At 64.7% G+C, this 23284-nt stretch overlaps 1 protein-coding gene across 1 annotated transcript; it reads left to right on the forward strand.

Moving 5' to 3' along the window:
• Positions 1-1291: 1291 nt before the first annotated feature.
• Positions 1292-22471, forward strand: MAP1S (microtubule associated protein 1S). The gene is made up of 7 exons (XM_075902749.1): positions 1292-1483; positions 7104-7205; positions 13085-13167; positions 13428-13568; positions 15312-18585; positions 19617-19828; positions 20124-22471. Exons 1-7 carry the CDS (start codon positions 1321-1323, stop codon positions 20277-20279), a joined length of 4131 nt encoding a protein of 1376 aa, XP_075758864.1. The 5' UTR covers positions 1292-1320; the 3' UTR covers positions 20280-22471.
• Positions 22472-23284: the final 813 nt, after the last annotated feature.

Below are 23284 nucleotides of genomic sequence, written 5' to 3' on the forward strand. Positions count from 1 at the left end.
GCTTTTTGTCTCCCCATTATCCCAGATTCTGTTTGGCCCCTAGAATCTGGCTTGGGAGCTTCAGGCCCTGAGTTCCAGCTGCCAGGGCTTTTTTTTCTTGTGGGGTAGATAATTTGAAGGAGGTGCTTGGAACGGTTTGGGAATATTTTGACCCGTGATACCAGTGTGAGTGACAGAGGTACAATGTCATTCCTTGTTGCTTCTTGTGTCCCACACATTTTTTTAAGTTGTGTTGGCTGCAGAATCAGGAGAGAAAAATTGCAAAGGAACTTTTTTTTTAAATGAGATCTGGTTTGTGGTGACAACGTATTGAGGCATAGGCCTCTATATAGCTATACTAGAAGATTTACCTGGCATTGCTCGGGTCCTTAACTCTAATAAGTTTTGTTTCTCTTAATTAAAATCATGGCAGGGAGAGTCCTAGCTCTTATAGTTTAGGAGGAGTTCCTGAACAAACAGACTCTCAGATACACAAACTCTCTACAAATAGAAATAGATAGAAAATTGCTATGTTGGCAAGACAGTTGTGGGGAATATGGGAGTTGACAACACTTGCATGTATACTTTTAAATACATAAGTGCTGTTTCCACAGCATACTTGTATTCATAGGTACCTGTAAAGAAGTATTTGGCATCTGTCCTTAAGTGCTTTTTATCAGTACTTATGGCAATGCTGAGCAGCGGGCTTGGGAGCAGCCTGATACCCCCAGCTAGCAATGCTCTCCGCTCCACATAAGTCTTGATGCCCCCCACCCCAATGCCCCCTAGTTGCTGATGCCCCAGCCCCAATATGTGAAATCCTGGTTAGCCCTTGCCCCAAAACTCCTTGTCCCCATCCCTGATACCAAGTACCCTGAAGCCCTGATAATCCCAGCAAATGTGAGACCCTAATAACCTCACACAATGCCCCCTGAACCACCCACCCCTGAACCCCCCCACCCCTGGTTCCCCCAGTACCCCCTGACCCCCCCCACCTGGTACCCCCCACCCCTGGTACCCCCCAGTACCCCCTGACCTCCCCACCCCTGGTACCCCCAGACCCCCCCACCCCTGACCCCCTCCAGCCCTGGTACCCCCAAATACCCCCTGACCCCCCCACACCCCTGGTACCCCCCCCAAAACCTCCCTGTCTCCTGAGCCCCTCTAAGTAGCCCCGCCCAGCCCCGCCCCTTTAAGAACCCCGCCCCGCCCCGCCCAGCCCCGCGCCCTGGCCTCTGATTGGCCGGCCATGACATCAGCGGGGCGGGGTTTCGGCGCGCGGACGTAAAGCGAGGCCGGCCCAACGGGCGCACGTCGCGCGGGACGGAGCCCGGCCGGAAGATGGCGGCGGCGGCGGCGGCGCGAGCCGCGGAGCGCGCGAGCCGGGGGGAGGCGCCGCCCCGCGAGCCCCCCGGGCCCCGCCGCTACTCGCTGCTGGTCATCGTGGGGGGGGGCTGCCACCGGCCCGGCCTGCGGGGCGCCGCGCTGGCCGCGCTGGAGCGAGGTGAGACCCCCCGGGGCCCCGCCCCCCCTCAGCCCCGGGACCCCCCCCGCGGGACCCCGCCCCCCCCTCAGCCCCGGGACCCCCCCCGCGGGACCCCGCCCCCCCCTCAGCCCCGGGACCCCCCCGCGGGACCCCGCCCCCCCCTCAGCCCCGGGACCCCGCCCCCCCTGGACCCCGCCCCCCCTCAGCCCCGGGACCCCGCCCCCCCTCAGCCCCGGGACCCCCCCGGGACCCCGCCCCCCCTCAGCCCCGGGACCCCCCCCAGCGCCCCCTCCCTCGCATTGCTCCCTGCCCCCTCCCCGTTCCTCCAGCTGCCCCCCCCGCTCATTTTGCCCCCCTGGGCGTTCTGCTCCCTCCTTCACTGAGTCCCCCCCCCGACAGCCCGGGTCCATTCATGGCCCTGCTTGTACCTGTCCAGTGCACCCCCCCACTCTCTCCCCCACCAGTGCATGCAGCGCCTGTGTCCAGGGCACCCCCACTTTCCTTGGGCTCCCCCATGAAGTAGGGCACGGCTCTGGGAGGTCATGCCGTTCCTGTGTCCAGGCACTCCCCTTTTCCTGGGGCTCCCCTGTGTGCCAGGGAACGAGGCTGCGGTCGTACTGTACTTATTGGTCTTCCACTGCCCGTGTTAGCGTTGGGGTCTGCACCCTGCTTCCCCCGGGGTTACTGTGCTCCCTCTCCTGCGTGCTGGTGCCCTGTCCTGGGTGTTACACTTGCCCCTCGGCATCCGCGTGCTCCGATGCCTGGGCTGATTCCCTTCTGCATTTGTCTACATACTTGCAAGAGGGTCCCCCCAGACGGAGCCATGCCCTGGCCTCATTGAAGCGCCACACTCCTTTCCTTTCTGCGTCCCAGGAGGTAGGACGGGTATGTGAAGACCTCTTGTGGTGTGTTAGTGCCACATCCCACCCCCTGTTATTGCTTAGGTTTAAAGGGAGTCCTCTTGGGGGCGGTCATGGTGTTTGTGTGGGTTCTGCACTGTTGCATTGCTTAGTGCCCTCCTGGCATGTGGGCAACTCCATCCTTTCCCCCTCCAGGCTTCTGCTGGCACCTGGACACCCCGTGCAGAGAGGCCTGTGGCCCTGTTAGCGCTGGGGAAGGTTGGGGGGTTTGCTTTGTTACTCTGGGACCTGTTTCCAACTCAAGAAACCAGGGCGGGGGAGCGGGACTGGGAAGAATCGGACATGATGGATGGGGCAGCTGGCCGGCGCTGGGCCTCAGGAGAGCTGTCTGGCATGGCAAAGGGAGCTGGAGCTGCGCTCTGCCTTGGCTGGTCAGCCTCAGTTGAGGAAACAGACAGCTGAAACTGGGAAGGGCTGGGCTGTAATTAAGCCTGCCTCATAGCTTCCTCCCAGGGCCTGCTGAGCATCTGTGCTTTGTGTTGCTAATGGACCTGAGATTGAAACCTTAGCCTGGAATGGGAAGTCTGAAAGTGGAGGCAATTCCAGCCTCCGTGCTGGATGGCAGCAGGATTCTGTGTTCTTAGCCTGGTTCTGCCGTAAGCGCTGTCCCTCCTGGGGCTGTGAGGAGCTGTGAGCGACTCTCGCCCAGCGGAAGGTGCTTTTCAAGGCCTGAAATAAGTAACTGTTTTAGCCTTTGCAGGCTGGTTACTTGTTCGGGAGAGCACGTTGAGCAAGGTTTGTGCAACTCTGCATCTTCTTCCCCCCCGCCCCCCAATGCCCTAATCTTTCTTGCACCATCTCCCTTTGATTAGAAGGCGTGTTAACCATGCCACCTCCTGGGGGATGGTGGAAGGGAGACAGCCCGATGGATTCATTCTCTGTTGGCTGCCCCAGCGGATCATGCGATGAGCAAGAGCCCTGCCTGCTAAGCCGGCTTGTAAATCTCCGCCAGGAGCCTGTTTCCCGTGGACTAGAGATGGGAGTGAAGCAAGCTGCTTTCCTGTAATCGCGGCAGTGACTCTACGGGGGTCTGGGGTTGGAATTCCTGAAGCATTAGTAGCTGCTGGATCAGCTCTGTAGGGAGCAGGCTGCTCTCCTGGAATGGGGAGAGGAGCCCAGTTAGCTAGTGTGACCAGCCAGAGTAGCACAGGAATGAACAGATACCATACGCCCTGAACGGCGTCCATCTGGCTACTGGAGAGGCCAAGGGGAGCGCATAGATACGCAGCGGCTGTCGGCTTTCTGAACACTGTTTCAAATGCAGCTGACGGCCGTACGTGCTGCCACTTGAAGAGAAACCTGGGAAGGCAGCCGCGCTCCTTAGCCGGAGGGAATGCTCGTCCGTCTAGCGGAGGCTTGCGTGGCTGAGTCACTCCTGCAAGGTGCGTGCCTCCGGGGAAGCAAGCGTGCACCTGTCTGATGGGGAATATCAGGGCACCTGTAATGCACTCGGTAGCTGAAGGCACATCTGCCTTCAAAGACACTCCGAGCCCGCCTCGGGTAGCATCCTGCGCAAGGCAGGCGTGTCTAGCCAGACGTGAGGAATGGCTGTTCTCCGCAGGGGGCATTTGCCAGCCAGTGCTCGTGGGGTGCATGGACAGACCTCTTGCACGAGAGCAGAGCCCGGAGGGCGTGGAGCCATAGGCAGCCATGGCAGCAGAGGAACCGGAACGTATCGCCAAAGGGAGCTTGTGGAGTAACCGAGGCGTGAGCTGCTCTGTTCGTTTCGAGGGCTGTTGCGGAGGCTGCTGGTGCTCACCACTGGAAGCTCGTAAGAGGAGGCGGAAGTCCAGTTGTGACGATTTCCATGCGCCGTCCGGGCTGGAGGGCGTGTGCAGCTGTACCGAGGTGCATGAGCCGGAGGGGGAATGCGGCTGGCTTCCTTTCCCAGAGGAGCCACTCTGCAAGCATGGATGGTTCTGGGAGCCCCGGACGAAGGGCAGTGAGGGGTGGTCTCACTGTCCTCGAGCTGGCTTCCCAGGAGTGGAGGGCTGGAGCCGGTGCCTAGAGCAGAGCTGACCCCTCACCCCGTCTGACCTTTACTCGTCGAGCCAGAGAAGGATGTTACTTGGCTGGGGCCAAGGTTCGTTTGTGAGCAGCTTGTGTCCCAGCCTCTAGGAAATGCTCCGCCCAGGGGCTGGGGGCCCTGCCATTGGGTGCGTAGGGCCCCGGTGCCCTATGGCTCATGCAGATGCTGACTCCGCGGGCTGTAATGCCCTGGGTGGGCGTTCTGGGGACCCGGTCCCCCCCACCGTGCTGGGCCCTCCCTCGCCTGGCGTCCAACCCACACCTCACAGCTGCCCTAATGGCCATGGAGTCTGGGGTCCGGTCTCCGACCCACACGAGCAACGGCCTGACCATCCTCGCTCAGTCATCCCTGGGGGGTTCTGTTCCCACACTGAAGGGGCTTGTGTGTATTTGTGGGGTGCATCACGCTAGAAGAAGGGGCCTGGGAGCTGGGCTTTGCCAGGAACTGACCCTCACACCCCTAAGTGTATGTCACAGCACGGCAGTGCCTCAGTTTCCCCTCAGTGTAATGGATCAATGATCTAACGGACTTTTTATGAGACTGAGGGCAAAAGGAGCAGGATAGGCTCGGGGGCTGGGGCCTGATCTCGTAAGCATTGATGCTGCTCCCGGCTAGCATGGTGTCCTGTGCCAAGGGTACAGAGCTGTCCTGCAGCCAGTAGCTCTGACTTGGGGTGGGGGTGAGGGCTCTTCAGTTAGAAGCCCGGGTGACACTGTTAGCGCTGGCTCTGTTCTTATCTGTCTTGCTGTGTCTGTTACTTTCCGTTCTCCAGGGCCCCGTGATGAGCTCAGCCTCCGGCTGACACACTGCCCTGTCATGCAGGCCTGTGTCCTGACACCAAACAGGAAGTGAGCCCCAAGGGGATTGTAGTCCGAGTGTTGTGTACAGCCGAGGGGGCGACAGTTCCTGCCGCACCCGGCTGTTGTTGCAGTGTTTGGGGGCGGGGGGTTCCCGGCAAGCTGGCTGAGTTGACGTACCAGTGGAGCCCTCTCCCCTTTGCTGTGTAACGGCGCTGGGGGTGTGAGTCTTGGGCCGGATGCCGTCCCAGCAGGCTCTGCTTGGAGTTTGGCTGGAGACGTGTGTGTTCTGCCTCCTCGGCCAATGAGGCTGGCTGAGACCCGGCCCTACAAAGCAAGGAATTGGGGGAGTAGAGATGGGCAGGCCGGGCAGGTCGGGGGGAGGCGCACAGGGGGGTCCCTGCCATATGGCTGCTGGCCCAGCCTGTGGGCCGCTTGAAACGGGGGAGTCTGGGGATGCCTGGGGACAGAGTCCCTGCAAACCGCTAGAGCCGGTTCTGGAGTGACAGGGCTCTGGCGCCTTGTGTAACCTGCCTTTGTTGTGCCAGGCCGGTGCCAGCCCAGTCAGCGACCCTAAAGGCAGGTGAAGAGATGGCTACGGGTGGGCGCTCCTTAGCCACAGCCGGTGCCGCGCCAGCTTCCCGAAGCTGCCCTGCCAGTGCATCTCGGCTTGGGTTGGCACGGGCCAGTGCTAGCGGCTCGTACAGGGGGATGGGCGCCAAGAGATGTAACAGGTCCCCTGGGAGCGAGCAAGGGAGCATCAGTCCTCTGGCATGTTCCCAAACAGTGCGTGGTACCCGCCGAGCCGCTGCTTGTCTGGGCTGGGGCAGCGGTGTGAAGAGGCAGCTGTCGGGGTGGGTTCTAGCGAAGGCCCTCCCATGTCTCCAGAAGCTGCTCGTGTGTGGGGGTCGTGCCTGTGGGGCAGGGCACTTGCCAGGTGAGGCCCGGGCCCTGCTGGGGAAGGCTCCCGCTGGCACGGGGGCTGGGGCGGAGTGGGCACAAGGCTGCAGGGGGGCGGTTTCATGCAGGCCGTCAGGGCCACTGTGGCTGTGCTGCCCGTGGGGGCAGGCGCTTGCAGCTGGGATTGCCAGGGCGGTGTGCTCCCCGCTGTTGTGCTGCATGCGCTGCAGCCTGGTGCGCAGGCGTCTCTCAGCAGGGATTAGCACCAGCCCTGCCTGCGAGCCGCTCCCGGGGGGCTGGCGGTGCGGTGTCACGTGCCCCCCTTACCGACAGCCTGTGTGCTCTGTGTTGCTGGCACCCCCAGCCTCTCGCTGGGCGGGGCACCGTGCGCCCGGCCTGGGGTGTGTGGAGCCCTGCGAGGCAGCGGGCTGGGTGCCGCGTACCCTGCTGTCTGAGGCTGCTGCGGGGGCCTGCGGCGGCTTTTCAGATCTTTCTGCTGGATGCAGTTTGTTACCCTGCCGAGCCTGGGATGGAGGAACTCCTGCAGGGGGAGGACAGCAAGAGCAGACCCCCCCAGTGGGGGTCCCTGCTGACCCATCCCCATCCACTGGTCCTGAGTCTCCTTCCCAGGCTAGTCCATCCTTCCTGGGGAAGGGGGCCCCATGACAGCTCCTGGGGCAGGGCCGGCTCTCCTGGGGTGGCTGCAGGTTGCCCCATTAATCTCCCCAGGGCCCACTGTCCATGCTGCTGGGGCGGAATCCGCCTTGCCAGCTGGCACATGAGCCCCCTCTCTAGTGAGGCTCACGCCCAGTCCCGGGGGTGACCCCTCCATGCAGACGGGTCGCTCCCCCTGTGCCAAGGCAGCTGCCCTGTGCCACGGGGGCGGGGACTGAAGCACCTGAGGGTGAATTTACCTGATCGGTGGCTGTGGGCCTGGCGTGGGCTCCGTGCCCCTCCCGGAGCTGGGGGTGCTGATCGTTCTCTCTCCCCAGGGATCCGCTGCTGGGACATCGACCTCGCCTCCTGCAACCTAGACGAGCAGCTGAAGCTCTTTGTGTCGCGCCACTCGGCCACCTTCTCCAGCATCGTGAAAGGTGAGGGCCCTCCGCCTCTTCCCTCCGCCTCTGCCCAGGCAGCCCCTCCCAGGGGTTCCCCGCCCTCTGCCTGGAGGAGCTGCCAGCTGCAATGGGGTGGAGGCAGCTTTCCCTGGTCCCCCGGGCCTGGCACCTTGTTGGAGGTGGAGCCAGCCTGCCTGATGCTGCTTTCAGGCAGGGGCTCCCAGGGCACAGCTTGTCCTGCCCGTGTGTGCTGGGAAGAGCGGGCCCTGCCCCCGGGGGCTGGAGGGAGCAATTCCCACCTGATTGGCCCAGAACTTGCCCTGCTCCAAGGCCAGCTCACTGCATGAGGGGTGGAGTCAGGCGGCAGCTTGGCTCTGTCTGCCCTGCCATCTGTGAGCATGGGGCGGAGAAGTGGGTTTCAGACGGCCACCTGCTGTTGGAAGTAACCCGTCCAGGGTACCCCAGGCCCCCTTTCTGCAATATCTGAGCATCTCCTCTCTGCTGTGTTTAGGCTGGCTGCTCCCTGGGAGGCAGGGGGTGCATTGGCCTGGTCCCCTTCGTTCTGGTTTTTGGGGGGCTGTGCTGGGAGGGGTTGTCCAACCCCCCCAGTCACTGGCTGCAGGCCCATGCTGGTTGCCTTGGGCACAGCACTAGCTGTGCCCACCGGGAGCAGAGAGCAACGTGCGCCCAGACACATCCAGCGACAGAAGCAGCTTCTGGGAGCGCGTGTTCCACTCTGCATCTGCAGAAACCTCGTGTGACCCCCTCCGTGCACGCCCTGCCCTAGCGGAGTTGAATTCGTGTTGCGGCGTCTGTCTTAGCCCAGGCTGCGGGGAGGAGGGGGGAGAGCCAGGACACCTAGTGAGCTGGAAATAGAGGCAGCGCCATCCTTCCCGCTGCATGAGGTTGGGGGGCGGGAGGGAGAGGAGTTAGGTGGCTGCCGACCGGGGCCTTGCCCTTTCCTGATGGTGTTTTACTGGGCTGGGCAAACGTTTAGCTAGCTCTACAAAGCTGCCTTTGTGCCGAGTCACTTGCCGCGTCCTTCAGCTGATGCCTCTGCCCCGGCCTCTCCAAGCAGACAAATGCTCATTCTTCCTGGGCGCCGCTAACAGGCGTTCCCGGGCCGTGAGCCCTCTCCACGCGCCTTGCGGGGCAGCCTCTTTGCAGCCAGGCTGGGGCCTGCCATGCTGCTCCCTGCCCCCCAACTGCCGCATCTAGCCTTGAGCCGGATCTCCTGGTCCACACCACAGCTGTCCCAGGCTGTGATGATGCGTTGGGGTTCCCCCGCAGTGGCACGAACAGACTCCGCCAGCCAGTAAGATTGAGGGAGTTTATTGCTTCTCCAAGGATGCAGCACAGCACAGATGGAATCTAGCTACAGGGCCAGGCTAGGATGCCTCAGCCCCCCTTGAGGTGGGGAGACTGGGCCCCTAAATCCCAGCCCGTTGCCTCTGCTGCTTCCTCCATGATTCCAGACAAACTGACTCTCTTCCATCCCTGCCCACCGGACCAGGGTTGGTCTCCGCCCTCTTCCCTTTGTGTCTCTCCCTGGGAGGCGACTGGTTGGACAGGTTGTGAGACCCAGGCCTAGTGACTCATCTGCTGTCCTGTTGGGCCGTGCTACAAACAGCCGCCAGTGGAGGTCCCCCACTGCCCAAGCCCAGCAACTAGCAAGGCCCCCCCATAGCACACTGGGTTAGAGCAGACAGCTCCCCCCACTACGTCACAGGCCATGACCGTCCCTTGCTTCAGGCTGCTCTTGGCTTGTCTTGCAGGGGGTGAGCTGTTGGGTTTGCCATGCCTAGGCCCAGACACAATTGGGGGGGGGGGGGCCCTGACAGCAGAGCCCATCTCCAGGGAGCTTAGAAGGTCCTGAGCCGGTAGCCTCGCTCTCTGGCTGGGCCGGGTTCAACCCCTGTTTGGCAGCAGCTCTGGCTAGTCCCGAGGTGAAACCTGCCTCCAGCCGCCATGGGCCGTCTGCCTCGCGTGAAGCCCGGGGAGACCTGACCAGGGTGGCTCAATGTCAGATGCTCACAGGGGGTCCGTGAGTCCGGTTGTCCTTGAGGCCCTGGGAGTCTGCTGCCCAGGCCTATCAATCCCCTGCCAGCCCGCACCTGGGAGCAGGCCCGCTCTGCAGTGCATGTTGGCGCCCATGTTGCCTTGTGATCCAGGTGGGCTGTGGCACGTCCCTGCTGGCGGGGAGCCGAGCTCCAGGCTGCTGCTGGCCTGGAGGGAAAGGGGCTGGGGTAGCTGCCGGGGTCCCTGGCTCTGCTCCTTGCTGGCCTGTGGCTGCGGCGCCGGGAGAGGTGGCTTGTGGGACCCTCGCTGTCGGCCCGGGATGAGCACTTGGGTCCCTGCAGCCCAGAGCAGGGTCTCTTGCTGGACCGCGTGCGTGGAGGTTTCGTGGGCCTGTCTCCAGAAGCGCGTGGCTGCGGGAGGGTAGAAACGCCTTCGTCCTGCATCCGAGGGGGCCTTCCTCAGCCCATCTAGCGCGGCATCCAGTCCCTTGTGGCGGCTGGCTGGCTGTGTCTGAGGAAGGTGCAGGACGTGCCCTCTGGGGCAAGTATCCCGCGTCTGCCTCTCCGGCCTGCTCAGGGTCAAGGGGACTGGCTCCTGCCCCATGATCCCTTCTGGGGCTGCTGCCACAGCTGGGGGTGCCCTCACCGTTCCCAGCCATGAAACGGGCTCCCTGCTGCCGGAGCAGACAGTGCTGCTCTGACGTTCTCCCTCCCAGCCAGGCGGCTGCAGCTGCCTTCTCTGGCCCGGCCTCCCCGGCTCCTTTCCCTGTGAACAAACCAGCCCCAGGACCTCTTGGAAACTAGGGCAGCCCTGCTCAGAGGCCCCTTCTGTGCCCGGGGCTGGCAGCTGGGGCCTTGGAAACCGGATCTGAAGCCTCTGACCCCAGGCTGCTGGTTCAAAGGCGGCTGTGGCTGGCAGCGAGGGAGTCAGGGCCTCCAGCTGCCGCTCCAGGGCCTCGTGACATGGGGTGTCTTGCTCCTGGGCCGCGTGCTCCATCAGGCTTTGCTCGGGGGCAGCTTTCAGCCTGGCTCAGGGTCTTGTCCTGGTTTCACGGGGGCTGGGCAGGGGCCGTGTGGATAGCGGCCCCAGGACGGCTGGTGCTGAATTGGCGGCTGGGTGGGAAGCTGCCGCCGGCACGGGGAGGCCGGGCTGCTGGAATGATCCTGAGCTCCCCGCCTTGTGTCCCTGCGTGACTTGAGGCAGGGAAGTCACGCCCCCTCTTGTAGAGATGGGGAAACCGAGGCAGCAGCCTGCCCAGGGTCAGTCTCTAGCAGAGCAGGGAGTTGAACGTGGGTTTGAGGCTTAGCCCCCCCAACACTCTAGCTCCCCCATTCTGAATGGCAGGGACCCCAGGGCACCCAGCCCTGCAGTCAGCTGGCCCCTGGAGGGGGCGTGTACCCCTAACTGGCCTTGTCAGGCCTGTGAGTTGCTTGGGTGTCTGGGTTTGAGCCACTGAACCGCTGGGCTCGCTGGTGCCCTGATGCGCCTCTGACCTGCTGGCCCTGGGCTGTGGGCGGGCCTCGGAGCAGAAGCCATGTGAGCTGGCGCATCCCAGGCGGGTCATTGGCAGCGCGGTGGGGCCGGTTCCCTCCTGCTCCGGCACACGGCGCGCACAGAGCCTGTCTGGATCCCCTCGGGCGCTCGACGGCCGCTCCCAGCTAACGCTGGAGAAAGCCCGTGACCCCCTGGGAACCGAGGGTGGCTCAGCTAGGGGGCTGGGCTGCCTGCTCCCAGCCGACTCCTTTCTCAGCCGCTTTGCTGCTCTCGCTCTCGGCAGCACCTCGGCCCTCGCGGCAGCAGGGCCGTCTGGGGGCGGGGGCCAGTGGCAGCCTCCCCAGAACGTCGGGCTTGTGACCTGCCTGCTCTCTGAAAGGCTCCGACTGCCTGGGGCCGGTAGGTCCCGTGGCCTGGCCCCGTGCTCACGGCATGGCCCACTTGCTGCCCTGCCAAGGTTACGATGGGGGGGGGGGGGTAGTGTGGCTGGGTCCTGCTAGCGAGCCCCCCCCCACCTGGGAGCGCTGCCTCATAGCCAGCCTCACAGTCCCCTTCCTAGGCCTCGTCCGAGCCGGGCGCCATCTTGGCTTAGGGCCGGCTGGAGTTGATCTGGCTGGTTCCTCGTGCCCCGTCGGACTGTGAGCGCCCACAAATAGCTGCGTTGGCTGAACGGGGGCACTTGGCTGGCCAGCCTCTGTGCTTTGGGACCTGTGGGGAGGGGCGTGTCTGGATGGGCATGGGGCTGTGCCCTAGCCCTGCCCCTGGGGAGGAAAATGGGTCTGGGAGAGGCACAGCTGGTGGCGTTGGCCAGCCTCGGTGAGCCAGGCCTGTAGGGAGGGAGGGAGGAAGAGGGTGGGGAGCTGCCCACCTCACAAGGCAGCGTCTGCCCCTTTGGCCTTGCTGAGCGAGGGCCAGGGAACGCCAGTGGGCGTAACGGTGCCTCTGACTGCAGCGGGCAGGGCTGGGGCTGCCCTGTGTGGGCCTGTTCTCCACAGGCCTGTGATCCCCCTTGAGGGGAAGGCAGCTTGGGCAACCCAGCTCAGGCTCTGTTCCCTGCGCAGCGCCGGACTGGCTGGGCTGAATCATCCGGCTGCCCTGGGCCTCCGGGCCTCACCGTGTGGAGCAGGCTGCCCTCTGGGGCTCACGGGGCTGGGTAATGGCCCAGGAGATGTGTGTGGGTCCCAGCTCTCGCTGGCTGAGACACCCTGGCCTGTGTCCCCCCCCGGCCCAGTCCCATCAGTGTAGTGAGTGTTCGTTCTCTCCCCCTCCCCCATGTGCACCCAGCACAGCCGGGTCCTGAGAACGGGTGGGGGTGCCCACGGGGCCCTGGCAGAGCCAGGCAAAGGGTCCCGGCCGCTTGGCACGGCAGCAGCGTGTCCCACTCCAGCCGGAGGGCTCAGGGAGCGCCGAGTTTGTGGCTGAAAAACAATCCCTGTCCGGTTCCTCTGCCACGTCCTTATCGGGGGCAGAATGGGGGGGTCCCCCCTGCTGGGCTGAGTCAGCCCTTCTGCTTCCTTCTCCTGAGGCAGGAAGGAAGTGGGGGGGGGGGGGGGGGGGCTCATCCTTCAGCTCGGCAGATCTGCTGGGCTCACAGCTCCACTTCCCAGCCAGCGGGGGCCTGCGGCGTGTCCCCCCCCCCCCCCCCCCCCCCCCCCCGGCCTGGCTGAAGCGGCAGTGGGGCTGGGAAAGGGGCCGGCGGCAGCGGGGTCTGTGTGGGGGCTCAGGTCCCCTGCCTGGGCAGACGGCCGCTTGCTGGAGTGACCGGCCTTGGCTGGGAATGGCCGGGGCTTGTGTCCCGGTTAGTGGTTCTGCCATGGGGTGGGGGCAAATTCTCCAGCGTATCTGGGTTCTGCAGAAGCTGCCGGCGCGGTGATCCCATCCGGTGCCTCTGGTGTTGGCTGGGATTGTGGAGTGTTGGCAGGAGCTCTGTTCGCCCACGTCCCTTTCGGCCTCTGGCTCAGGCTGCCCTGTGGAGGCGTGGACTGGGCACCTCATGGCTGGCACCCTGTGGCAGAGCAAGGGACCCAGATCTCTTGGCACCAAGGCCAGCCCCTCCCCAGCAGCCATCTCGGGTGTCACCTTAGCTAGCCTCAGTTCCCCCTGAAATGCCCCCATGCTGTGCTGCCCTGGGCAGGGGGAGTGGCTCAGACAGCTGAGCTGTGCATGCTCTGAACAGCTGCATGGAGCTGCTGGGGTTCCCTGCTCATGGCCGGGTTGTACGTTGGGGGGGTGCTGTGCCATGTCGGGGGGCACACGGCCAGCTCCCCTCCTGCTCCCAGCTCCTCGGTGCATGGCCTCTAGCCGCTGCCCGAGTCCGCTGTGCCCTGGGTAGCTCCCCTCTGCAGCTCTCGGGTGTGCCCAGGGGTCCAGTCTGAATGCCAAAGCCTCTTGTTCCCGGGCAGGTCAGCGGACCCTCCACCACCGGGGAGATGTCCTGGAGACCCTGGTGCTGCTCAACCCGTCGGATAAGTCCCTGTGTGATGAGGTGAGGGGTGGGGAGGGGGCTGGGAGCCGGGGGAGGGGCAAGGAAGTGTCCGATTGCCTACAAGAGCTCCCTGCGGGGGGTGGGGGTGCTCCCCTTGAATCCTCTTCCCCCTCGTCAGGCTGGGTGTCCTGCTGTCTCCCCACCCCGCACGGCGGGCCCTCAGTGCTCGGCTCCGGGTGGCAGCCAAGATCCCCTGGAGCCGCGCAGGCCTGGATGGCGGGCCGCGGGGGCGGTGGAGCTGAACTCTTCTCGGTCCCCAGCTGCGGAACCTGATCACGGACGTGTCCCAGCACAAGCTGCTGGTGTTCGCTGGCCCCTGCGTGGAGGAGACGGGGGAGCTGATGCTGCAGACCGGCTGCTTCTCTCTGCGGGACTTCATCCAGATCTTCACGGACAAAGAGGTGTGTCCTGGGGCCCTGCCTCTGCACCCCCCCAGCAGCTCTCAGACCGGGCCCAGACAACGCCTTCAGGCGGCTCTGGCTCCCTGCAGGTTGGGGGAGATGCCCACGGAGGACCAGGGTTCAAACCCGGCTGCGGCTGCACGTGGCCGTCCCCGGGGCTTGGCTCCACCTGCCCCGCTCTGTCAGGGCGGGGGGCTGTGGGGCTGGGATTGAGGCTCTGAGCAAAGCTGTGATAGGAAGGGGCTGCGGTTAGCCGCCCTGTCTGCACTGGGAATCGGGGGCTGGGAGCCTGGCTCAGCTCTTGGCTGTCCGGTTCAGACCCGCGCCTCCTCTGCCACAGGCTGTCAGCAGCGAATGTGGCTCGGGACCCCAGCCCCTTAGGCCAACCCAGCTGGGGTTCGGGGGTGAGGCCCGCTGACTGCGGCTCCAGGCCCCAGCAGCGCAGCCTTGGCCGAGTCGCTCTGTCCAGTGGGGCTGACGGAGCCGTTGTCTCTGGAGCTGGGGTTTGGCTTCATGCCGCACCCCGAAATGCCCCTTGCCGGGCATGGCAAAGGCTTCCCTTCCCCAGCAGCCCCAGACCCGCTCCCCAGGCCAGGCCTGGCCCGGCCCATGTGGCCGCCCGAGCATGGTCTTGCTCAGCAGTGGCCTGCCCTCCCCCATCAGGGAGCAGGCCCCAAATTGCCCCAGCTGTGAAGCTGGCCTGCTAGGAAGGGGGGGGGGGGGGGCAACTGGAGGCCTGGGCAGAGGCTGCTGCTTCTGGGTTCGTGGGACACCTTCCCGGGAAGCAAAGGGGAAGGTCTCAGCTCGGAGACTCACCTGGGCGACGGGGAAGCGATGGGCCCAGCGATGCTGCGGTGCCGTGGGACAGCAGCCTTCCCTGTGCTGGTGAATGAGGGCGGTGTGGGCCTGGCCTGCGGCTGGCTCTGCTCTGGGATCTTGTCCCTAAATCCTGGTCAGACGGAGCGGCTGCCTAGCCCCTGCAGTGGCCTGGCTGGAGTCCTGGCTCGGCTCAGCAGCCCTTGCCGCGTGTGCTGCTGATCACAGAACACTAGATCTGGAAGGGACCTCGAGAGGTCAACAAGTCGCCCCCTGCCCTCATGCCCGGACCCGGCGCTGTCTAGACCGTCCCTGAGAGATGCCCATCCAACCACCAGCTCTTCAGTCTCTCCAGGGGTGGAGGTTCCACACCCTCCCAAGGCAACTTATTCCAGCGTTTCACACCCCCACCCCCACCTCCAACGGTGAGGGTATGTCTAGACTGCGGAGTTGTTCGCTCTTCTGTGGTTTTTGCGGAAGAGCAGACATGCTCTTTCAGAAGCCCTGTCTTCCTCATGCCACAAGGAAGAAGGGATCTTCCAAAAGAGGAGGCTTTTCCGAAATTTGGCCCAGTGTAGAGGGGCCAAATTTTGAAAAGCCTCTTCAGACAAAAGGATCGGAAAAAGGTTCGCAAATTGCAGAGCACAACTTGCGTACCTTTTTCCGATACCAGTTTGTAGTCTACACTTAGCCTTAAGAAACGTTTCCTAATGTCCAACCTAAACCTCCCTGGCTGCGGTTTAAGCCCATTGCTCCTTGGCTTGCCATCAGAGGCCAAGGGGAACAATTTTTCTCTCTCCTTGTCACACTTGAAAGCTGCTCTCATGTCCTGCTCCATCTTTTTTCCAGAGTAAACCAGCCCAATTCTTTCGGCCCTCCCTCCTAGCTCACGCTCTGTAGGCCTCTAACTGTGGCTTGTCTCTCTAGGTCGGTGAGATGCTGAGCTCTGCAGACCCTTCGGCCAAGGCCAGCCTGACTGTCAGCTGCCCTGACTTTGGGGAGTGGCAGGACTCCAGCCTGGAGCAGTACAACCTCCAGGACTTCATCGAGCTGCGGTTCAACCCGGGCGGCGTGCTGCCGGAGATGGAGGGGCTGCAGGAGTTCGTGGAGTACCTCTCGGAGTCCCTCGAGCCACAGTCCCCCTTCGACCTGCTGGAGCCCCCGACCATGGTGGGCTTCCTGAAGCTCTCCAAGCCCTGCTGCTACGTCTTCCCGGGCGGGAGAGGGGACGCGGCCTTCTTTGCTGTCAACGGCTTCAACGTCCTGGTGAACGGGGGCTCCAACCCCAAATCCTCTTTCTGGAAGCTGGTGCGGCACCTGGACCGGATCGACTCCGTCCTGGTGACCCACGTCGGCACCGACAGCCTGCCGGGGGTCAACAGCCTGCTCCAGAGGAAGGTGGCCGAGCTGGAGGAGGAGCCTTCCTCGCAGGGCTCTCAGAGCAACGGGGACTGGGTGAAGAACCTCATCTCCCCCGAGCTGGGAGTCGTGTTCCTCAACGCCTCCGAGAAGCTGAAGGACATCGAGGGCGACTCCCGGGTGCTGAAGAGCTGCGACGAAGCCAGCCTGACCCTGCGCTACCTGGAGAAGCTGGGCATCCGACCCAGCCCGCTCTGCGGGGACGGTGGCGCCAAGGTGGAGCCCATGGTGCTGTTCCAGAAGATGGGCGTGGGCAGACTGGACATGTACGTGCTCAACCCGGTGCGGGGCAGCAAGGAGCTGGAGTTCCTGCTGCAGCACTGGCCTGCCAAGAGCCGCCCCAGCGAGCAGGCGCTGCCCCTGCAGTGCCTGACCTCCGTCTGCGCCCTGCTGGTCTGGCATCCCGCCAGCCCCCTGGAGAAGATCATCCGGGTTCTGTTCCCGGGCTGCACCCCGCAGGGCAGGGTCCTGGAGGGGCTGGAGAAGGTGAAGCACCTGGAGTTCTTGAAGCGCCCGGTGGTCACGGAGAAGGACTTGAAGGGCCTGGCCACCCCCCGAGCGGAGAAGCAACTGGCGCAGAAGAGGGCAGAAAGCAAGGAGAGCCTCAAGTCGGCCTCCAAGGAGAGCCTCCGGTCGGCCTCCAAGCTGAGCCTGGCGGATGCCGTGTCCCCGGCTCCCAAGGAGAAAGCCCTCAAGGCGGAGAAGAGGGAGGCGAAGCCAGCGCCCAAGGAAAAGGCCAGAGGGCTGGGGGAGGGGGTCAAGGCGGGGCCGGAGGAGGAGAGGGCCAAGGAGACCAGAGCCAAGCCAGACCCTTCCGGTGAGAAGCTCAAACGGGACGGGAGGCCCAAGCTGAGCAAGGAGAAAGCCGTGTCCAAGGAGGAGAGGCCCCTGAGGAAGGAGGACAGTGCGGAGGGGAAGGCTGTGAAGAGGGAGGGGAGAGTGGAGCTGCCGCGGAAGGATGCCGCTGAGGGGAAGGCCACCAAGACGCCTGCCCGCAAACCGCCTGGGCCAGAGCCCCGCAAGCTGGCCCCCAGGGCAGGCAGCCTGAAGAAACCCCCTCTCAAGAAGGAAGCGGACAGGCCCAAGGCCAAGGCGGCCAAGGAGGCAGGTGCGGCCGGCAAGAAGCCCCCGAGCCCCGAGGCTGGCGCGTCAGAAGGCTCCAAGTCGCTGTCCCTGGAGGCAGCGTGGGCGGGTGCCAAGGCCGGGGGGAAGGAGGAGTCGACCGACGAGGGGATCACCACGGCGGAGAGCGAGCTGGAGCCGTCCCCGCTGGAGAACGGGGAGGCCGGGCCGCACGCCGGCGTCCAGGGCTGTGCGGGGCGGGGGCCCGCGGACTGCCAGGAGAACGGCCTCGACCCGGAGGAGCCGGACAGCCCGCAGCGCTTCCGCTACCTGGAGACCAGCCCCCTGAAGGCCGTCTGGCCCCCTTCGCCCCTCGCCAAGACCCCCAAGAGCGACCGCAGCGTGGACTTCGACCTGACGCCCACGGGGCTGCTCAACCACTGCCCGGAGGGAGCCGAGGACCCGTGCGGCAGCTCCGAGGAGAAGACCCTGGAGATGATGTCTCCCTCCAGCTCGGGGCCTGCCAGCGCCGGGCACACGCCCTTCCACCAGTCCCCGGTGGAGGATCTGGCCACCTGCCCCAATGACAACAAGCAGTTCAGTTCCTGGCGGCCGGAGGGGCCTCGTTCCTCCCACGACAGCTCCAGCTCCTCCCAGGAGAAGCAGGCGGGCTGCCTGTCCCTCAGCCCCTTCAAGGACGAGCTCCCCGACGTGTCGCCCTCCATCACCACCCCCTCCCTGCCGGCCGAGGTGGGCTCCCCCCACTCCACCGAGGTGGACGAGTCGCTCTCGGTCTCCTTCGAGCAGGTGCTGCCCCCAGTGAGCGAGTCGCCCCAGGAGGAGCTGAACCAGCCGCGGGCCAGCGGGCTGACCCCGGAGCCCGACGGCCCCCCGGGCAAAGGCGGGTTGTCCCTGCCCGTCCGGCCCTGCCACCACGCCCAGCGGCTGGACGGCGAGGACGGGCTGCGCTGGCCCCGGCGCCGCTCTGACTCCCCCCACGACGTGGACCTCTGCCTGGTGTCACCCTGCGAGTTCGAGCACCCCAAGTCCGAGCGCTCCCCCTCCCTCAACGTCAGCCCCCGGGACCTGTCCAACGACAGCGACCTCTCCCAAGAGCTGGCCAAGCCCCTGGCCCAGCGGAGAGGCCAGAGGAGCCAGGGCCGCCGGCTGCAGCCGCCACAGGCCGAGGAGACCCCTCCCACCTCGGCCAGCGAGTCCCTCCCCACGCTGTCCGACTCGGACGTCCCTCCCGCTGCCGAGGACTGCCCCTCCAGCACGGCCGACGGCGGGCTGGACTCGGACGAGGAGTCGGAGCATCTGCCCAGGGCCTCTGCCCGGGCCAGGGACCCTCCCCTGGGGCCCCTGAAGGACCCTTGCCCCCTCCCCGCCCAGCCTGGCATCTGCATGGTGGATCCAGAGGCCCTGGCCCCGGAGCAGGCCCGGGGTGGGAAGAAGGAGTCGGCCAGCACGGGGAAGCGGACTCCCTCCCGCCTGGGCTCGGCCCCCGCGTCCCACAAGGCCGAAGCCCCCAAACACGCCCCCATGGGCGGCAGAGCCAGAGGCCCCGTGGGCGCGGCAGACAAGGCCAGGACGCTGGCCAAGGGCGCCCCCCCGGAGAAGGGCCCACGCCTCGGGGCCGGCGGAGACTCCAGAGCGTCGTTCACGAGCCGCAGCGCTGGGGCCCGGCCGCTCTCGGGAGCTGGCCGATCATCTCCCGCAGGTACTGGGCGCAGGGCGGGGGGCAGAGTCCAGCTCCTCTCAGCCAGCAGCGGGGGGACGGGGATATGGAGCCTGGCAGAGGGGAGTGGCTCGTGGTGCCTGGAGATGGGGCTGGCCTGCCCTGGCTGCTGTGGCTGAGTTGAGGCAGTGGGACTGGCAGCAAGGGGGCCTTGGCCAGCTGTGGCCTGGGGGATCCAGGGGCCCAGTGCTGTCCAGCCTGTTGGGGGCCCAAGGTCTCCCCTTTTGCATTGTGACCTGGGATCTACCTGTCCTGGCTCACGCGCTCTCCCTTCCATGGGGGGAGGGGGCTCTGGGCTGGGGCGGAGGCGTTCGAGTTTATCCTGGGGCAGGGTGGGGAGCAGGAGGGCTCTGAGCTGCAGCTCCCTGGTGGGCAGCACTTACCGTGGGCAGCTCCCGGATGCAGCACAGTGAGGCTGAAGCAGGCTGCCTGTCTGCCCCGGCCCCACATAGCTCCACACACTGCCCCGCCAGCACTGCCTGTTCGCCCCAGTGGCAGCGGGCGGGGTGGGGCGGTGTGGGGCCGGGGCAGGCAGGGGCTCGGGAGCTGCGCCATCCGAGTGCTCTGGACCAGGAGATCCCCCTGACCGACTGGCTGGAGACCCCTGCCCTAGGCATAGGGGCTCCCGGCTGTTCATGAGCAGTGCGGAGCCCAAGCCCTGCGTAATCCGGGCCACTGCCGAGGGGATTTCAGAAGAGCCTCTTGCAAAGCGCCCAAAGCCCCCCCTGCCCGACAGCCCCGGGAGCAGGTAACCCAGGCCCTGCGCAGCCAATGCTGGGTTAAATCTCACGCTCCAGCAGAGACGAGGCTGAGTCCTGGCTCCAGGCCTGGCTGAGCACGTAGGGGCTGCATGCACGAGAACCTGGGACCCATGTGCCAAGCGGCCGGCCCTTGCCAGGGTCCCGGGAGACTCCCCTGGAGGGCCAACTGGTGGCAGGTGCTCGGCACCGGGTCTGTTCCTGGCCGGAGCCCGGGCCCTGCCCTGAGTCTCCCATCTCGCCTTGTCATTCCAGGCTCCAAGGCTGCTCCCGGGCCGCCCATCTACCTGGACCTGGCCTACATCCCCAGCTCCTGGAGCGCTAGGACGGTGGACGAGGAGTTCTTCCGGCGGGTCCGCTCCCTCTGCTACGTCATCAGCGGGGACGACCACATCAAGGAGGGCGTCATGCGCCCCATCCTGGATGCGCTGCTGGCTGGCAAACACCAGTGGGCGAGTGATGTCCAGGTGGGGGTCAGCACCACACCGGGGTGGGGGGCGCGGGTGACCATGCTCCAGCTCAGAACCCTGGAGGTGGGGGGAGGAAGGGGGGACTTTCAGCTTCATGGCTGAGCAGGCAGAGCCGGGCATGCTGCTCCGCTGGCTACTCCTGCAGGGAGAACCTGCTCCCCCCACCGGCCAGACCGCCAGAGTCCCCGGTGTGAGGGGTTGGGGTGTGGGCTCAGCAGGGGGGCTGCCGGAGGGCTGAGGGCAGGCCGCTCGCCCCTGCTGCCTTGCATGACTCCCCAATTGCTCTGCTCAGGTGACCCTGATCCCGACCTTCGACTCGCTAGTGATGCACGAGTGGTACCAGGAAACCCACGACCGCCAGCAGGAGCTGGGCATCACGGTGCTGGGCAGCAACAGCACGGTGGCCATGCAGGACGAGACCTTCCCGGCGTGCAAAGTGGAGTTCTGAAGGCAGCCTTCAGCCAGGCCCTCGCACGTCGCACCCAAGGGCGAGGGCTCCCCCTGCAGGACCGGCTGAGGCCACGCTGGCCACGCGTGATGGGAAGAGGCCCTCTGTGGCCAGCTCCCTGCAGCGGGACAGGACTTCCTCTGGACAGGGTCACACTGAACATGGTCTCTCCCGTCCTGTGCGCCACACGCGCTCACCAGCTGGCTGTTGCATGCACACAGGGCCCGGTCTCTTGCTTTGTGTCCCTACGGGGAGGGGGCCTGGCTCCTGGATTGGCAGCATCTGGCTGAGGCGTGGAGTTGGGTTCTGTGTCTCGTCCAGTGGAGCTGGTGTGCCGGGGCATAGTGGCTGCTCATCTCCCACTCCAGCCCCTCCCCCCCGAAGCCTCTGGGGGGGGCAGGCCTGGCCCTCTTCTCCAGTCTGCCCTAGGTGGGGGGCAGGGTCAGCCCTGTGCACCTGGTACCTCACCCTGGGCAGGTGCTGCAGCGTGGCCCCCCAGAGCTGGCTCCAGTCTGGTGGCTTCTAGTTGTTGCCCTTGTGTGGCTGCCTGCTGGAGTCCCCAGTGAAACGAGCCTGCAAGCTGCATGCCCAGGGGTGTTGGGGCACCTTGGCCAGCGGCGGTGGGGAGCTGTTTCCAAGCGACCTGCCTCTCCCCTGGCTGCTCTGAGTCAGTTTGGGGCCACAGCAGCAAAGTCCTAACTGGCCGTTGCTCCACTTCCCAGCTAGACACGTCTCCTTGCCCCAGATCAAGGGTGGGCCGGGCTGTCCTGGGCCATGTGTGGCCTAGAGGCACCACAGTTGCAGCTGTCCCTATGCCTGCTCATGTGGCCTCTCCCGCTCGGCCCCTTCCCCCCCTGCCTCGGGCTGCTCTCTTAGCCCGTCAGCAGGGCCCTGCTGCACCATCCTGCCCCCCGTCTTCCTATCAGCTGAGAGCTCCCTCCTGCCAGACTGGGGGTGGTGTGGGGCCCTCAGCCCGGGAAGCCCCAAGTCCTGGGTGAGGCCCTGGCGGTGGGGTGGGGAGAGGGGATCTGTGAGCATAGCCATGAGGCATCCCAGAAGAAGCTGCTGGGGTGGGTGGGTAGGGGAGTGGGCTGTGGGGGCGCAAGAGAAGCTCCAAACCTTGGCCTGGGTTGGGGGGAGGCTGGAGCAGGCTCGTGGCTGTCTGCCTTCTACAGGTAGTGCAGCTTCGAAGGGGCTCTCCCTGGGTGGGGGTATGGAGCTGCCCCCCCACCCCTATGCCAGCACAGCCCAGGCTGGGGTGAGGGAGTTGGACTGGCCCCCAGCCCCACCCCCACCCCCTCACACTTCAGCAGCTCTGATGGTGCTGTAACCGTGGTCAAGCGTGGCAGGCTGTTTCCATTGGCCACGGGCTCCCCGGGAGCAGCGAGGGCTGGGGAAGGAAGCAGAGGTCGCAGTCCCATCATCCCACCCCCTCCTCCAATCCCTCTGTCAAAACTGACTCCTAAAGTCTGTCGTCCCTCTTCTGCACACCCTGCCACCGGACCCAGGTGGGGGCCCAGCCCGGCCGACTCGCCGGCCACATTCCAGCGTTTCTGCTTCTAACTCTTCTTGAAGAACAAGTCTGGGGAGAGGACGTGACACTAACCTGTTGGGTAAGATTGCAACTTACCTGGTTTTCGGGGGGGGGGGGGGTGTTTGTAACTTTTTTTTTAAAAAAACACATGAAGGAAGGAAACTCCCTCCCCCCAAGCTGTTCCCACACACATTTCTTATTTATCCGATTGCCACTGAGGCACAAGAGCCTCCCCGGGCGAGCGGCTTGGCAGAGACCCTCCTGCAACTTTCATCCCCACCTCGTATCCACCGGGGAAGGTTTCACCCTGCTCTGGGCACTCGCCTGGCTGGGCTCGAGGCCTTTTTACTGTTGATTGTATTGTACTGTGCGTCTTGGGGATTTGTGGTTGGGGGGCGGGGGTGGAATGTTTCACCTTTAGTGCTTTATATATTCTTAGCTAGAAGCTGTTTTTAAAGTGAGGTTGCCCCACTTTCTCATGGCTCAGAATGGGGCGGGGGGAGGGGTGAAGTGGGTTTTCCCACCCCCTTGTGCCTTTGCGCCCTGGCCTAGGGGGTGGTTGCTGGTTTAGGCACCGACACTCATGCCACGATGTTGCACACATGATGTTATGGCTTGGCACATGTATTGAACAAGCATTAAAGAGACACTAGCCGGATTCACTGCTGTGTGCCTCGTGGCTTCCTAGCAGCCTCCCCCACCCCCCCGGGTGTTAAATGCACAGTGGGTGGGGGGAGGAGGGGGCTTTTGTGGGAGTTCTTGGCGCCGGTGAAAATTCAAACTCCGCAGCAAGCTGCAGTAAGTCGATGTACGTTCCTGCCTCAGGCTGGCGGCGGGCGGCTCTTGCCTCACGATGCCCGTTGCTGGGACTGTGCTCGCCCGGTAAGTCTGGCTTCAGACCAGCCCCCCCTAGCAATGGCCCCTTCCCACAATGGATTGAATTTGCCTTGGAGCGTGCCCTTTGCTCTGACTGCTGTATCCCAGCACAAGGACTGCGGGTGGGCCCGGGCCGGGTAAGCCTGTGGGCAGGCTGTGCCCATGCAGCTGCCAGAGCTTGGGGTGTGTGGTGTTAAACTCGCCTTCCTGGGGGTATGGCTGCAGTGAAAACATTGCCCTGCCCGCGGGGCCGCTGTCCCTGCTCAGCCCAGGCCCCGCAGGGCTGTGTCCCTCCCTGTGAACTCATCCGCCTGCCAAGGGCGCGAGGTTGCCGGCAGGATTCTACCAGCGGCCTAGTGCTGTTGACTCCCGTGCTGTCTCGGGAGCGGGGGCTGGCTTTTCCCCACACCGCGTACGTTGCTCTGCAGCAAGGGGCAGAGCTGCCCGGAGGCTCGCTGCTCCCTCGAATTTTCCCCACCGTGTGCAGAATAAATGTTGTGGACGCTGGGGCCTGTGTGGAGGTGCACTGCCCCTAGAACCAGGCGATGGGTGCTCTGATCCACTGCAGGGCATGTGAATCTCTCTTGGGACTGGT

The sequence above is a fragment of the Pelodiscus sinensis genome, chromosome 19 (genome assembly GCF_049634645.1).
Source record: "Pelodiscus sinensis isolate JC-2024 chromosome 19, ASM4963464v1, whole genome shotgun sequence".
Taxonomy (NCBI): Eukaryota; Metazoa; Chordata; order Testudines; family Trionychidae; genus Pelodiscus; species Pelodiscus sinensis.

Excerpts from the sequence above, each read along its gene's own strand:
- MAP1S (XM_075902749.1), top strand. The coding sequence starts at position 1,321 with ATGGCGGCGGCGGCGGCGGCGCGAGCCGCGGAGCGCGCGAGCCGGGGG. Across the intron at positions 13,168-13,427 it reads ATAAGTCCCTGTGTGATGAG|CTGCGGAACCTGATCACGGA; the intron begins GTGAGGGGTGGG and ends CTCGGTCCCCAG. Across the intron at positions 18,586-19,616 it reads TGGCCGATCATCTCCCGCAG|GCTCCAAGGCTGCTCCCGGG; the intron begins GTACTGGGCGCA and ends TTGTCATTCCAG.